General features: G+C 41.7%; 1 protein-coding gene across 4 annotated transcripts in view; it reads right to left on the reverse strand.

The window, feature by feature from the left end:
• LOC124619453 (serine/threonine-protein phosphatase PP2A 65 kDa regulatory subunit-like) overlaps nt 1–16,851 on the reverse strand; it is a 282,427-nt gene that overhangs the window by 216,573 nt on the left and 49,003 nt on the right. For all 4 annotated transcript variants that reach the window (XM_047145848.1, XM_047145845.1, XM_047145846.1 and 1 more), the window contains exon 5: nt 13,504–13,695. In XM_047145848.1, coding sequence (XP_047001804.1) covers nt 13,504–13,695 — 192 coding nt within the window. The remainder of the gene's footprint in view (nt 1–13,503; nt 13,696–16,851) is intronic.

The following is a 16,851-nucleotide window of genomic DNA, read 5'->3' on the forward strand; positions in this document are numbered from 1 at the left end:
TTCACAACAACTTGCCACAACGTGGAACATGTCAGCAGGTTAAAAAAAAAACATACATTTTTTCCTGTGAAGACATGACTACATTCTGACAATTTACATAATTGAATTTTTTGTTTTCTTAATCTACAACAAAATTTGGTAAATGTAGCCCAACCACACTTCTACTATCCACTCAAAAATTCATCTATGTAGTGCAGACATTTGTTAAGTAGAAATAATTGCAATTTCTTTTTGAAATTTTCATCTGTCAGCATCTTTAGTCCAAAAGGGAGGTGGTCAAATGTTTTTTATCACTGCACACTTTACTCCATCCTGTGCAAGAGTAAGATTAAGATGTGGATAATGGAGGCTAGTTTTGTTCCACTGTTATATTCACGATTTCTACTGTTATTTTCAAATAGCACCTGATGCTTGACAACAAACTTCATGCCAAATACACAAGAGATAATAAATGTTTATTTGAAAGTAGAAATAGTAAGTGATGGTTGACTTGAAGAGCAGAGGGGCTACTGATAGAACAGTGTAGTGAAAAATTTCTTCACTTACAGAGCTATAAATCACACACAAATAAGAAGAGCAGAGTGAGGAGCAAGAAGCTGATGGGTAGAGGTGGGGAGTGAGGAAGGAGGATTCAGTGTAGAAGAGAGACTCTTGGAGATCTGACAGCAGGCTGACTGTGGGACTAAAACTACACTGGAGGGATCCATGAAAACTGGTTGGTGATCATGCCTACTCTACATTTACATCTACATCTACATACATACTCTGCAATCCACCATATGGTGCGTGGCGGAGGGTACCTCATACCACAACTAGCATCCTCTCTCCCTGTTCCACTCCCAAACAGAACGAGGGAAAAATGACTGCCTATATGCCTCTGTACGAGCCCTAATCTCTCTTATCTTATCTTTGTGGTCTTTCAGTGAAATATAAGTTGACAGCAGTAAAATTGTTGTGCAGTCAGCCTCAAATGCTGGTTCTCTAAATTTCCTCAGTAGCGATTCACGAAAAGAATGCCTCCCTTCCTCTAGAGCCTCCCACCCGAGTTCCTGAAGCATTTCCGTAACACTCGCATGATGATCAAGCCTACCAGTAACAAATCTAGCAGCCCGCCTCTGAATTGCTTCTATGTCCTCCCTCAATCCGACCTGATAGGGATCCCAAATGCTCGAGCAGTACTCAAGAATAGGTCACATTAGTGTTTTATAAGCAGTCTCCTTTACAGATGAACCACATCTTCCCAAAATTCTACCAATGAACCGAAGACGACTATCCACCTTCCCCACAACTGCCATTACATGCTTGCCCCACTTCATATCGCTCTGCAATGTTACGTCCACATATTTAATCGACGTGACTGTGTCAAGCGCTACACTACTAATGGAGTATTCAAACATTACAGGATTCTTTTTCCTATTCATCTGCATTAATTTATATTTATCTATATTTAGAGTTAGCTGCCATTCTTTACACCAATCACAAATCCTGTCCAAGTCATCTTGTATACTCCTGCAGTCACTCAAGGATGACACCTTCCCGTACACCACAGCATCATCAGCAAACAGCCACACATTGCTATCCAACCTATCCAAAAGATCATTTATCTAGATAGAAAACAACAACGGACCTACCACACTATCTGGGGCACTCCAGACGATACCCTCACCTCCGATGGACACTCACCATTGAGGAGAATGTACTGGCTTCTATTACTTAAGAAGTCTTCGTGGCACTCACATATTTGGGAACCAATCCCATATGCTTGTACCTTAGTTAGGAGTCTGCAGTGGGGCACCAAGTCAAAGGCTTTCCAGAAGTCAAGGAATATGGCATCCGTCTGATACCCTTCATCCATGGTTTGCAAGATATCACGTGAAAAAAGGGCGAGTTGCGTTCCGCAGGAGTGATGCTTTTTAAAGCCATGCTGCCTCAAGGAAATTCATTATATTCGAACTGAGAATATGTTCGAGAATCCTGCAACAAACCGATGTTAAGGATATTGGTCTGTAATTTTGAGGATCCGTCCTTCTACCCTTCTTACATACAGGCATCACCTGTGCTTTTTTCCAGTCACTCGGGACTTTACGTTGGGCAAGAGATTCGTGATAAATGCAAGCTAAGTAAGGAGCCAATGCAGTAAAAACGAATTGGAATCCCATCAGGACCTGGCGATTGATTTATTTTCAACCCATTCAGCTGCTTCACAACCCCAGGGATGTCTACCACTATGTCCTCCATACGGGAATCTATATGCCCGGCGGTATGTCTGATCGATCCTCCTGCGTGAAAGATTTCTCAAATGCTAAATTTAAAATTTCAGCTTTCGTTTTGCTGTCTTCTGTTGCCAGGCCAGACTTGGGTTTTCAGCAAGATCTTTTGCTACTGTTTGACGGTGGTAGTGGTTGTATGCTTCGTGCATCACTCTTTTTTACAGCAGCACGCATCTACTAACTTTTGCCTGTCCTCATTCTCCTGATCTTTCATGTACCGCGAGTGCAACTGTCTTTGCTTCCTGAGCATTCTCCAAATTGCTCTGTTGAACCACGGTGGGTCTTTTCCGTCCATAACCCACTTTTTTTGGCACATACTTGTCCAATGCGTGATTTACAATGTGTTTAAAATGTCCCATAATTCTTCCATGTCCATCGCACCGGAAGAAATGAAGTCGATTCATTTACTAAGTGGGATGCTAACAACTGCTTATCTGCTCTTTCTAGTAAGAATACTCTCCTAGCCTTCTTACTGACTTTTTAACCTTCGTAACCATAGTCGTAATGACAACATCATGATCACTAATCCCTGTCTCAACACTGACACCGTCGATGAGATCTAAAGTATTTCCATTACACGTTGGCTGTCGATTTAGCCGCTCAAGACAGTTTTCGGATAATGTGTTCAAAAGTAATTCACACAACGGCTTGTCTGTACCCCCTGTAATGAATCCATAGACACCCCAGTCTACACTAGGTAGGTTGTAGTCGCCTCCGACTAATATAGCATGATCCGCCCTCACTAAATATTTCAGAACTTCCTATCTCAGGGTTCAGCCAGGTCTCAGTCCCGAGAATAATTTGCGCGCCACACGCTTCCTGGAGGGCAGTAAATTCAGGAACTTTATTCCGAACACTCTGAAAATTTACTGCTAATATCTTGATAGCTGAAGTGCCTTTACACTGAGTGCGTCCTGATTTCCCTGCCTGCAAGTCGACTGGTGAGTGTTCATCAGGACACCTCGCACTACTGCCTAGCCTAAAAAACCCCCATGTGCATGCCACAAGTACTCTGCTACCCAAGTAGCCGCTTCCTTTGAGTAGTGTACCCCTGACCTATCTAGGGGCGTTCTACAATTCCCCACCCAATAGCACAAGTCTAGAAATCTGCAGCCAAGACTGTCACAGAGTCGACGAAGCCTCTGGTTGAGACCCTCCACTTGGCTCCAAACCAAAGGACCCCGATCCACTCTGGGAACGATATGTGCCTGTGTAAAAGGTGCCATAGCACTTGCAACAGATTTAGTATGATACATGATGTGGCTGTTTTCACATGTGACGCTCCCTCTGATGGGATAGGATACAATTTTACAATAGGAACAGAACTGGAAATGTGTTGGGTGGGTCCATGGTACATCTTGCACCTGGATATCAACCCATGTGACAGTGCACTGGAAGTAGGGGTGGTAAGGAGGCAGAAAACAGTATTTGATAGGCTGCATGAGCAGCATAATATTATAAATTACTTTCATATTTGGAGCACTGGTGAAGATAATATGTTCCACCTGTGAGATAACTCTCCATAATCATGTGTAAATTTATTGTTATATTGTAAAGAAATCATTAAACTTGGTTGTAAAGAAATCATTAAACTTGGCATATCTTGTAAAAGCTTAAATGACCTTTAGTAACACTGCGCTACTGCTTTGTTACAATTATTTTTTGTACACTTTGTACACTCTCATTCCACATACAAACTTTGTGCCATGCGTTCATACAGCGCAGTCGCTGCACGTAAGACGTGGCCACCACCTTCTCGAGCACCATGTGCCAACACTCCAGTGGCAGCAGTGTGGCATACATCAAAGTGCTCACAGCGGGGACACCACAATTGAAGCAGCAGTCATACCACTGCAGTCGACAGACCCAATCAGGAGGCAACCCCATGCGATTAAGTCACATCACCGGGGCCTGGAAGGGTATTCATTTAGTGGGCCTCCTGCAGTATGGAGCAGGTCTCCTCTCAGTCGCGACGCTATTACTGTGATAGTGATTACGGGAGATGAATTTTGGCTACAGACCTGGACACACGTGATTACAATGAGTTATGCTTCGCCTTGTTTTCAGAATAAATCTTTTAAGTTGTAATTAATTCTGACTTTCCATTTGGTAGTTTGTAACTGGAGCACAACAAATTTCCCAGGCTTCTAATCAGTCCTGGGATTTGGGATTTGGATTTTTTTTTTTCATCTGTCAACGATTTGATAGTGTTTCTGTGTCTGTTAATTGAGTTGGTGAGGTTTTTCTCTTCTTCTGTGGTATTTAGATATTTCATTTTCAGGACAGTACACTGCACTCAGCTCCGATTTTGTGGTTCTCTGCTGTCACTTGTGTATTTTGTCCCCCTGTTCTTGTTTTCATGATAAGATATTTAGTAACAGTTTTTGCATAAGAGTTGTTAAAATGTCAAAACAACAACAACCTGTCCCTGTCGTTCCCATTACTGAAGTTTGTAATTTGCAGGCTCAGCAAATCAACAACTTGATTGCAGCATTAAAACAGTCCGTCGCCCTGAATACTCAGCTGAAGCAACAGCGAACACAGCCTGCACTACCAGTTCCAGTCACACCTCCATTTCATCAGTTTGACCCACAGCAAGAGGAATGAGACATATATAAACATCAGCTGGAGATACATTTCAGCATCTATAATGTGTCACAAGACATACAGAAAAATTTTTTCTTATCGGTTGTAGGCACCTATACCAATAACCTACTTCTGAAGCTTAGTCCTGACTACTGTCGTGACAGGTGTCGATGGACTGTATCCTCTCATTGCTAGACAGTTATTTTTAACAACAGTGTTAGTAAGAAGTTGCAAGGCTCAAATTTTTTCGTCCACATCAACATTCCGATCAGTCAACTCATCAGTGTATCATGGAACTAACAGGCTTGTTACAACAGTATTGATTTAATTGTGATTGCAGTAAAAATTTCAATGATCAAATGTTACACGACACAGTAGTGCAGAACTTGTCAGACTCTAGAATACGTGCAGCTATCTTATGGCATCAAAATCCTTCCCTCCAGGACGTGTTAAACGATACTGACAGTCATGAAGTTAGTTGCAATGTGGAACAGGTCATGTCTTCAGAATTTGTGTGTTATGTGTCACTTGATAGTACAAGGAATGGTTCTAGCCACGCAAAGCAAGTGTCAGTGCAGTAAACACTCCACACCAGCGCCGCGATGCTTGCGCGCACTGCAGCTCATGTAAACAAGTGCAAACTGTGTCTGGGTTTTCCTCTAAGTCCCATACTGATAGTAATAAATCTTGTATGCAGTGTAGCTTCCAACATGAAAGAAAGGAATGTTGATTCCACAGCAGTACATGTTTAATGTGCGGTAAACAGGGTCATGTTTCAATTGTTTTATCAATTGACTAAGTCTAATCACACACAGCAGCATATGGGCATCGGTACTGTCTCTTCCAGTAGTGCTCAGGTGAATTCAGTGGTTTACAGCCGTAACTATGTCTATGCATTGTCGGTAACTGGGCTGGAACATCCACAGTCAGATTCAATTGCCCAGTGTACCCCTATTGTGTCACAAGCCACCACAAATCAGTCAGTAGTTACACAGAGGGTATTATTGGAACTCCTATCTTCCACCACAGGTGACGTTGCAGGTCCTGGACTCCCAACCTGTTGCCTCTGACCCACTTGGTTGTGGTTGTGTAGACTCCAATGGTGATACTCCAGACAATGCTTTGAATCGTGACTTTGTGTCAATGTCAGGTAGCAATGGTTCAGATCAGGCCATCAGTTTTGCAGTTAATGTGGTAATCTCTGAGTGTAGACAGCAACATAACAGCCTTTTACTTGTGAAGTTGGGTACAGAATGTTGACGGGTACGTCACAGTGACTTTCGGAACAAAGTTCCATCACAGCTGACATCAGTTTCTCTACAGTCTAGTAAGACTGCAAACAAATTGTTTATTGATGTGTTCATCGAAGGTTTAATGGTTTGGTTGCAACAGTATGTGAGAGCTACTGCCACCATGTTGAACCAACAAACATATCAGCTCCTCAGATCCCCACACTCGTCTCCCTGTACCAAAGTATTGTCTGTATACAGTGGTGCATAGATCTCAGTCTTGGGTACTTTTAGTTTGTCTGTGTGTAACAAAAGTCAGATGCTCACGGTTTGTTTTATAGTGTTTGAATCTTATAATTCACCTAACATTTTCGGTATGGATGCATTTGAACTGTTTAGTTTTTTTCTTGTGGACAATGTGTTTCAAGTACCTACTCACATACCTCCACAGCAATTTCAGGACCAAATATCAAAACTTTGTGATAAATATCCTGACATTTTTCAGGAGGGACTCAGTAAAGCTAAGGGGTTCAAAGCCCATATCACTCTTAAACAGGATGAGCAGCTTAAGTTTCACAGAGCCTAGCTGGTACCACATGCGCTCAAAGATGCTGTTGTGGCTGAATTGCGTAGGCTACAAGATACTGATATCATTCGGCCTATTTCAAAATCTCAGTGGGCATCACCAGTGATGGTGATAAAGAAACAGACTGCAAAGTTATGACTTTGTGCTGACTTCAAGGCAATAGTTAATCCGCAGACAGTTGTTGATTCATTTCCACTCCCTCGGCCTGAAGATGTGATGGCCTGCCTGAATGGAGGAAAGTATTTTTTCCAAAGTTGATCTCACTGAAGTGTACCTTCCACTGCCTCTGGACAATGCTTGCAAACAGTTCATGGTTATCAATATGCAAGTCGAACTCTTTTAGTTTTAACGTCTTCTGTATGGAACACCATCCGCCCAATCTCTGTTCCAACAGTTTCGCAACCATTTGGTTGCAAAGGTTCCATCTTGCTCACCCCTGTTTGTATGACATCGTTATATCTGGTAGAACTCCTGAGGAACATTTATCAAACTTAGAACAGTTATTTCACGTTGTGTTCGAATCGGTTTGCATTACAATAGAAGCAAGCACACGTTCTTTGCCACTGAAGTTGAATATCTCAGACAAGTAATAAATGAACAGGGTATCCATCCCAGTCATCATGATTTAGAAGCCAGCCAATGGCTTCCTGCACCTACGAATGTTTCTGAACGCCAGGCAGTTATGGGCAAACTGTCTTACAAAATCAAGTTTCTCAAGGACGCCACCCAAATTGTCACTCTGCTAGACAGGCTTCAGCATAAAGGAGTACCATTCTAGCAGGGTGGTGCGACCAGGCATTTCAGTGCTTTAAATGAGCTCTTCTCTCCAATTGGTGCCTTGTGCATTATATCCAAACAAGCCACTTTTTTTGGCAACTGATGCAAGTTCTTATGGCAAAGGTGCGATCTTGTCTCACAGAGTTGATGGTGTAGAATGCCCCATCATGCTCGCGTCCAAGGTCCTCATGCCTACTCAATGAAACTATTCTCAGATGGGGAAAGAGGCCTTAGCAATCATATATGGAGTGACTAAATTCCATCAATACTTGTACAGGTAAAGTTCTACTTAGTCACTGACCACAAGCCATTGACATATTCATTCAATGTGAAAAAAGGGGCATAAAAGTTACAGCGACGAACTCTCATTTTGTCCAATTAAACTACAACATTATGTTTCAGGCTACCACAAAACACGCCAATGCGAACACCCTCCCCGGGTTCTACATAGGGCAGGATGCAGCCTTCGATTCCTCAGATGCTGCATGTTTCCAATTTGAAGATGCAGAACAGTCAGCCCTTCAAGCATTTACACTGAACGCCAAACTTATTGCTGAAGAGTCAGCCAAGGATTCCGAACTTACCATGACTCTCCATTATGTTTGAGATGGATGGCCGTCTTTGGGATCTTTGATTCGACAGGCCGGTGTTTGCCGCTTCTTCGGCATCCGTCACTTCTTGTCAAGTCACTTGGTGGTCCTTCTCCTGCACATGGAGAATGGTCAGGTAGCGTGTCATCATCCCTTGGTCTTTGTACCAAAGAGTTTAGAAGTTGCTTCATCAAGGGCATTGGGGTGTAGTGAGAACCAAGTAACTTGCCCATCAGCATTGCTCTTGGACTGACCTGGATCGAGACATCGAACATATGACTGGGCAGTATCGTACTTGTGCTGAGAACCAGGCAGTGCCCAAGCAGCATTTCTTCAGTTGGCCGAAACTTTCAGTGCCAAGGCAACGCCTTCATGTCGATTTTATGGGTCCCATCTGGAACATCCGAAGGCTTCTGCTCATCGACACCTTCAGTCGATTTCCCATCGTCCTTCCAATGACAAGCTCAGCCACCATCCAGGCCCTACAAAGTATCTTCTCCAATGAAGGACTTCCAGAAACTTTAGTCAGTAACAACGGGCCGCAGTTCGCGTCTGTGAAGTTTTGTCAAGCCAATTGTGTTACGCAAATAACGACTGCTCCTTTCTCTCCCAGTCAAACAGCAAGACCGACAGATTTGTTTAAATGTTTAGGTCTCAGATGACCAAGCTTCATTACACAATGTCTAGGGAGTAAGCAATCCTCACCTTCCTTTGCCCCTACCATTCCCTTCCTGCCACCAGGAAATCTCTGGCAGAGTTACTCCATGGGCGGCCTCATCGCACACTACTTCATTTGCTGGCACTGCATTCCCCAACTTTCAAGGCACCACTCGTAGCGCTATGGGCTAGGGGATCGAGTCTTCTTCCATTCCTTCCACAGTCATCATCCAGCATGGCTTCTAGTACTGTAATATGCATGGTATGTTGTTCACAGAGTTGACGGTGACTTCTGCTGTCATGGTAATCACTTCTGTCAGTATTCTGCTGTCGGCTCTTTTCCCACAGACTCACCATGGTTCGAATCACACGGAGGTGCAGTAACACCCCCACCACCTCTGCAGTCCGTCTCAGTGGTCCGGCCTTCCATCCCAGAACTAGTCAGCAGTGCGACAACCCCTTCTGGTTGCAGCACACCAGACACCACCCCTCTCCACCCAGTGGACCAGTTGCAGACCCAGTTGCAGCCACCAGCTGGTACTGGTTTCAGTCATCTATGGAGCTGATGGATGCCTCCGAGGGTTCCACCACTGATGTCGTCATTCCTGCTGGTGGGCACCATGAACATTGTTTTCAATTGGCTCCTTCCTCCTACCACATCCTTGGATGCCCTTATTCCATGGTGTCAAGAAGATCAGGGAGGAGGGCTGTTGTGCCACGAGTTCATACAGCGCAGTCCACAGATGTAAGGCACTGCCACCGCCTTCTCGAGAACCGTGTGCCAATGCTCCAGTGGCAGCAGCACGGCATACTTCAAAGCACTCACAGTGGGGGCCCCACAAAAGATGTAGCAGTCATACTGCTGGAGTCGACAGAGCTAATCAGGAGGCATCCCTGTGTGATTAAGTCACGTCGACATGGCCCGGAATGGGAGTTGTCTGGTGGGCCTCCTGGAGTACAGAGCAGGTCTCCTCAAAGTCACAATTCTGTTACTGTGATAGTGCTTACGGGAGACGAACTTTGGCTACGAACCTGGAAATGAGTAATTATGCTGAGTTATGTTTCACCTTCTTTTCAGAATAAATCTTCTAAGTTGTAATTAATTCCAACTTTCCATTTGGTAGTTTGTACCTGGGACACAACGCAAATGACTTACTTGCACTTATAGATTCATGGGAATCATATACTATAAACAAATTAATAATCTCATAATAACCATAAAGAGAAATCATACAAAGAACCTGACTACACTGAGTTCCCCACCCTTTTAACGAATTTCAATAAAGCAAATTCAGTGAACATTGAAACTATAGAAAAAAGTTCTCCATTAATGTAAGGAACTGCCGTACAGAATGGAAAGAGTATCATACAAGGAAATCTTTCAACCAATATTTGAAGACATGGGGTTTATTGCTCTTTTTTTTCAGACCTGTTGGAAGCCTACTGAAAATGAACACTACTATGTAGTGCACACTTTCCTGTACAATACTAAAAGAATTGTTACCCAAATGTAAATCTTTTTCCATCTAGTGTTTGATAAATGGATGTTGCAGTTTCTTCTGAATGAGTAAATGTTGTTAACAACAAATTTCATGCTGGAGTACACTGTTTGTCAAAGCTGGCAGAGTTAGAATCCTGACAAACCAGAACAACAGCCTACAAAAAGTTCATGAACTGACACCGCTGATCTGTCTGCTGCCCTTTTCTGGACTAAGAATATTCTTGCTGAGTACACAGACTTGCCCTAAAATATCATACCCTAGCAAACAATAGAGTGAAAGCAAACAAGGCTTCCCATTTCAATGTCTGAGTCAATGAAGATTATTCTTATAGTGAAGATGGCAGGATAAGATTTCTGCACAAGATCTTGAATAAGATACTTCCAATACACCTGTCACTGACTCGAAGTCTCTACTATTCAGTGAGTTGTTACCTTCACTCCTAAATTATTTATTTATACTCTGCCAGAACTTTCCAAACAATATTTATACTTCCAAAAATGATTTTTATTTACCGTCTGTGCTAAGACTTTACGATGGGTGACCTCACTGTGTGACCACCTTTGTGCAATGAAATTATGCTTTTATATGAGTTCCACATTAGAAACTCTATGCATTGTGTTCTGATCGCAGTTATGAATTTATTTGTTTCCTGAAAGCCATGTGCTGATTTACTGACCGTCATTAGCTACATCATTTGCATAACACTCCATGTCTGTCACAAACATTTATGTCACCAGTAAAGAGAACTTTTTTTAATCATCTGTTATGTTTAGCGGCAAATCTTGATATATATGAAGAAAAACAGCAGACTGAGAAATGAATTCTATGATACTCCGCACTTTACAAGACCCCAAGCAGACTTATATCTCCCATCTGTTTGTTGACACTGGAGGACAATATTCAGCTTCCCACTTACCAGATATGAAGTGAACTATTGCTGAATCTTTCTCCTGACCCCAAAATGCCCCAACGTATGCAAAAGTTCTGCATGGTCCATGCAATCAAATGCTTTTCTTAAGCCAAATAAAATGCTTACTGATCTCGACAAATAGTTTAGTTCTGCTAGCGTCTCACACATAAAAGAATAAATAGCATTTTCTAATGTTACTTCCTTCTTGAACCCAACCTGCAAGTCTGACAACAAATTAAGTGTAGCGAGGTGTGCAGTGAATATCTAACACATTGCTTCCTAAAAAATTTTTGCACTAATGATGAAATGCTTTTAGAGAGGAACAGTCTTAGAAAGCATGTTCTTTATTATGGGAAAATGGGGCATTACAAAGTATCAACAGCAACAAAAACTGGTTTTACCAAATAATTTGATTGGTGACATAAAGAGCATACGCTGGACAATCGAACATGTAGACACATTCACAGGAAACTCTGCAGAACATTAGGGGAGAGAGCTCCTAGTGTAGGACTCTCTGCTTTTCACCCCGGTGCTCGGCATTTGAATTACTGCATGGAGATCGCTCAAGACTTCTTTTCTTCTGAGCACTATAGCAATCATTACGTGACATTTCCACTCTTGTCCGAGATCCAGTACAGCCCAGAGTTTAAATAAACAGCCACCTTCGCATTATGCCTGCCACCACAACATGCTGTCAGCCAACTCTCACCATGCAGTCAGCCGATACTGCCATCACATCTATCATTGGTATATTGCCTGTTGTAATATCATTGTTATTTCCTGTTGGCTTAATTGCCTGGCAATGACAAGCACTTAATTGTTTCCATCACTGTCTGCTTGCCAACATTCTTTTTGAGAGTAATAAATCCTAAAACAATAGGAAAAATGACTCCAAAAGGCTTTATAAATATAATGGGCATACTACTGTTTTTTACTTCAATCATAAGAAAGGAAAGATACTGATTGTTTTGTAATTGCGTTTGTGAAGATTAACTGTAACTAAATAGTTGTGGTCCAAATAGAACATTTTAAGTAACTGAAATGCTTGTTACGAACACTACTGCACTTGCAATTGGAACTTCTAATCCCTTTAATTATGAAAATCATTGTGAATGCTGCACTCAAGTGCAATTACCTTACAATTAATAAATGTAATCAACATTAATTAGCTTCACAGTCTGGGTCCTTAACATAAATCTACCATTATAGTATTTGAAATTTGCTATATGTAGGCTGCTTTTGTTTCCTCCAGGAACGTATAAAAATCTAGGTTATTCTGTATCCCATTGCCGATTACAACAGTCACACTTAACACTAAAAATTGTTACTATAACCAAGGAAGCTATTCTAGAACATTTGTTCAATAATAAAGTGTGTTCAGAAAAACCTGTTGGAAGCCTCTAGGACTCGTAGACGGGAGCAAGTACATAATTTTTCTAATAGGAACCTATGTCCGAAAACACATTGTTTCTGTTCTATGGCAGTTTCAATTCAGATGAGTAATGCATCCACTTCTGCTAAGGGAAAGAGAAAAGTCTCAAGAGTTGGTTGATCCGGTATGCAATACAGTAAACAGGGTGATGTGTACTCCATCAGATGGTCACGTGATGTTGTAGTGCATCAGTACAGTCCTGTACGAACAATATCTGAGTTCTCTTTGGTTTTGGAATAATGTAAACACATAATGTTTAAGTGTTAATACAAAAATGTGCTTAAATGATAAATGGCTGTTCCATTATGTTTCCTTTTGAACTGTTGCCTAATAATTAGACTGTGTCATGCCTAATTCAATTCCTCAAGCAGTTGTGGACAAGTTAAACATCTGAATTGAAACCATCATACAACAGAAACAGTATGTGTCTGGACATGAGTTGCTATTCAAAATATTATGTACTTACTCCCCTCTACAAGTTCTAGAAGCTTGTAATGAGAATTTACAAACACACTGTATTTGATATTCACTATCTAACAAAAATGCACTGAAACTGAGTTTCACAATATTTCTGTTTTCTAGTCATATGAAAGCATAAGGATCTTAGTAAGAAAGTCACATCCCTAGATCAGGCTGTGCCAACTCTATCCTAAGGGGCATGGACACTGCCTTCCAGTTTGCCCACGGGGAATGAGTGGGCTACCCACCTATCAGGCCTATTCTACCATGTTCCGACCTTTTTCTGCTGCATGTGCAACCATCTCCACACCCCTTCCTGCAGGTACTCAGATGAGGCACACAGTAAGTTAGTGTAGACTACAGCCTGGCTGCCTGACTGCCCGTGTGTGAACTGTTTGTCAAATTCTAGCCACAGGTGCCCAGTTGCCCCATGCAGGCACTCAAGCTGTAACAGTCTGCCATAGATACATGACATTCAGCTTTGCATAACTATAATAATACCTACCGCTTCAGATTCATCAGCTCCTAGCTCGCAGAGAGTGCTAAGCAGGAGTGGCGATGATCGAAAGCAACTAGCAGCGTGAGCTAGCTGTTCGCAAGCTGCAGACCGCACTTCCCAGGCAACATCTTGACATAATGCTACAAGTCCAGGTATTACCTCTGACTGCAGTTCAAGTGGATCCAGCCTTAAGCACACCTGCAAGAGGTAGAGCACCAGCACATAGAGCAAGAGTGGACAGTTCAAAGTAAGCGTGTATAGCAATTATTCTTTAAGAATACAATGAACAGCAATCCATTGTCAAAAATATTCAAACACCTTTACAATACACTGCACATCCTATGGTACAGTGAAAATAATTAATCCCAGACAAAGGTAATCCATATGTAGGGGGTAATACACAACAGTTCACAGACATCATATCAGTATTGCCTGTTTTATGCTCTGTGCTGGCATAAACTGTCGCCAGCACACCGGTCAGCAGAAATGAAGTGCGAAGACTGATAGCATGTGTTGGATCAAGTGCGCCTATCTCAAGAGAGGCCAGAGATAACCCGACAACCAACACGCCGTCAACACCACTTCAACAGCATGTATTTACGTCACCACCACCGACCGGAGGACCTCACTAAGTGACAAAAAAAATGGCTCTAAGCACTATGGGACTTAACGTCTGAGGTCATCAGTCCCCTAGACTTAGAACTCCTTAAACCTAACCAACCTAAGGACATCACACACATCCTTGCCCGAGGCAGGATTCAAACCTGCGACAGTAGCAGCTGCACGGTTCCAGACTGAAGCGCCTAGAACTGTTCAGCCGCAGCAGCTAGCCACTAACTGACACACCAGTTTGGTGTCTGTCAGTTATTCGCAGAGGGGTCACTGGCTACTATAGTACATAGTGACCAGTTTAGAGACTATAGCAAGTATAGCAGTGAGACTAAATTTTGTAATAGCAGGATTACCAATATTTCTTGCAAGAGGACTATTACTGGTGAGCTTATTCCACAACACATGGACTCTATTCTAGTTAAGTATTCAGTTCATGTAAATAGAGAACCATATTAATCCACGTGTGCATTTCTGTTGTAGAAAGAGGCTACTGGCCACACATAACATCCTCTCCCTCGCGGTACAAGACCCTACAGTGGCGACGAGGATACGACATGCTCAATGTCAGATGAGTGAAGAGTACAGTTTCCACAGGAATATGCTCAACCTTTGTAAATCTAAATATATATAAATAAGCATCATATAAAATATACAACTTTTCGACGAAGATATGAGAAGTAAAAGATAAGAAATATTAACTTTCAAGATAATCCTCTCCTGTGCCAATCTCTCCATCTCAGAGTAACACTTACAAACTATGTGCTCAATTATTTGCTTGATGTATTCCAATCTCTGTCTTATTCTACAGTTTTTACCCTCTACAGTTCCCTCTGACCATTTTTCACTACCATACAATGCTGTGCTTCAAACATACATTCTCAGAAATTTCTTCCTCAAATTAAAGTCTACGTTTGATACTAGTAGATTTCTCTTGGCCAGGAATGTTCTTTTAGCCAGTGCTAGTCTGCTTTTGATGTCTTTGCTCCACCCGTCATGGGTAATTTTGCTGCCTAGGTAGCAGAATCCTTAAAGTTCATCTACTTCGCGATCACCAATCCTGATGTTTAGTTTCTCATTGTTCTCATTTCTGCTGCTTCTCATTACTTTTGTCTTTCTTTGACTTACTCTCAGTTCATATTCTGTACTCATTAGACTGTTCATTCCATTCAGCAGATCCTGTAATTCTTCTTCACTTCCACTCAGGATAGCAATATCATCAACAAATCTTATCTTTGACCTCGAATTTTAATTTCACTCTTGAACATTTCTTTTATTTCCATCATTGCTTCTTCAACGTACAGATTGAACAGTACGGGCAAATGAATACATCCCTGTTTTTTGCCCCTTTTTAACCTGAGCACTTTGTTCTTGTTCCCTCTTGGCTCTTGTACATATAGTACATTACCTGTCTTTCCCTATAGCTTACCCCTATTTTTCTCAGAATTTCGAACATCTTGCACCATTTGACATTGTTGAACACTTTTCCAGGTCGACAAATCCTATGAACGTGTCTTGATTTTTCTTTAGTCTTGTGTCCATTATCAATCACAATGTCAGAACTGATAGTATCTAACAAATCCTCAATTTTCTTTTCCATTCTTCTGTACATTTTTCTCGTCAGTAACTAGGAGGCATGAGTTGTTAACCTGACTATGCGATAAGTCTCACTCTTCTTGGCTTCAGAACTATATGGATAATGTTTTTTGAAAATGTTTTTTGAAGTCAGATAGTATATTGCCAGACTGATATATTCTACACATCAACGTGAATAGTCCTTTCAATGCCATTTTTACCAATGACTTTAGAAATTCTGATGGGATGTTACCCATCCCTTCTGCCTTATTCAATCGTAAGTCTTCCAAAGCTCTTTTAAATTCTGATTTTAAGACTGGATTCCCTATCTCTTCTATATCAACTCCTGTTTCTTTTTCTCTCTCTTCCTCAGACAAGTCTTTGTCCTCATAGAGGGCTTCAGTGTACTCTTTCCAGCCATCCACCCTCTCCTCTGCATTTGACAGTGGAATTTCGGTTGCACTCTTAATGTCACCACCCTTGTTTTTAATTTCACCTAAGGTTGTTTTGACTTTAGTATATGCTGAGTCAGTCCTTCTGACAATCATTTCTTTTTCGATTTCTTCTCATTTTTCATGCAACCATTTCACCTTAGCTTCCGTGCACTTCCTATTCATTTCATTTGTGACTTTTATTTCTGTGTTCCTGAATCTCCTTGAACACTTTTGTCCTTCCTTCTTTCTTTGATCAGCTGAAGTATTCGCCTGCTACCCATGGATTATTCACAGTTATCCATGTTTTTCTTTCCAGCATCTGTTACTGCTCTTTTTAGAGATTTCCATTCCTCTTCAACTGAACTGCCTATTGAGCCATTCCTTATCACAGTATCTAGGCCGTTAGAGAACTTAAAGCATCTCTCTTCATTCCTCAATACTTCCATGTACCACTTCTTTGCACACTGATTATTCCTGACTAGTCTCTTAAAATTCAGCTTACTCTTCATCACTACTACACTGTGATATGAGTCTATCTGCCCATTCGTAGGCCTTGCAATTCAGTAACTGATTTTAAAATCTCTACCTGACCAAGATGTAATCTTACTGAAATCTTCCCATATCTCCTGGCCTTTTCCAAGTATACCTCCTCCTCTTGTGATTCTTGAACACAGTATTCGCTATTACTGGCTGAAATTTATTGCAGAATTCAATTAGTCTCTCTCCTCTCTCATTC

Source organism: Schistocerca americana, chromosome 6 (genome assembly GCF_021461395.2).
Source record: "Schistocerca americana isolate TAMUIC-IGC-003095 chromosome 6, iqSchAmer2.1, whole genome shotgun sequence".
Taxonomy (NCBI): Eukaryota; Metazoa; Arthropoda; class Insecta; order Orthoptera; family Acrididae; genus Schistocerca; species Schistocerca americana.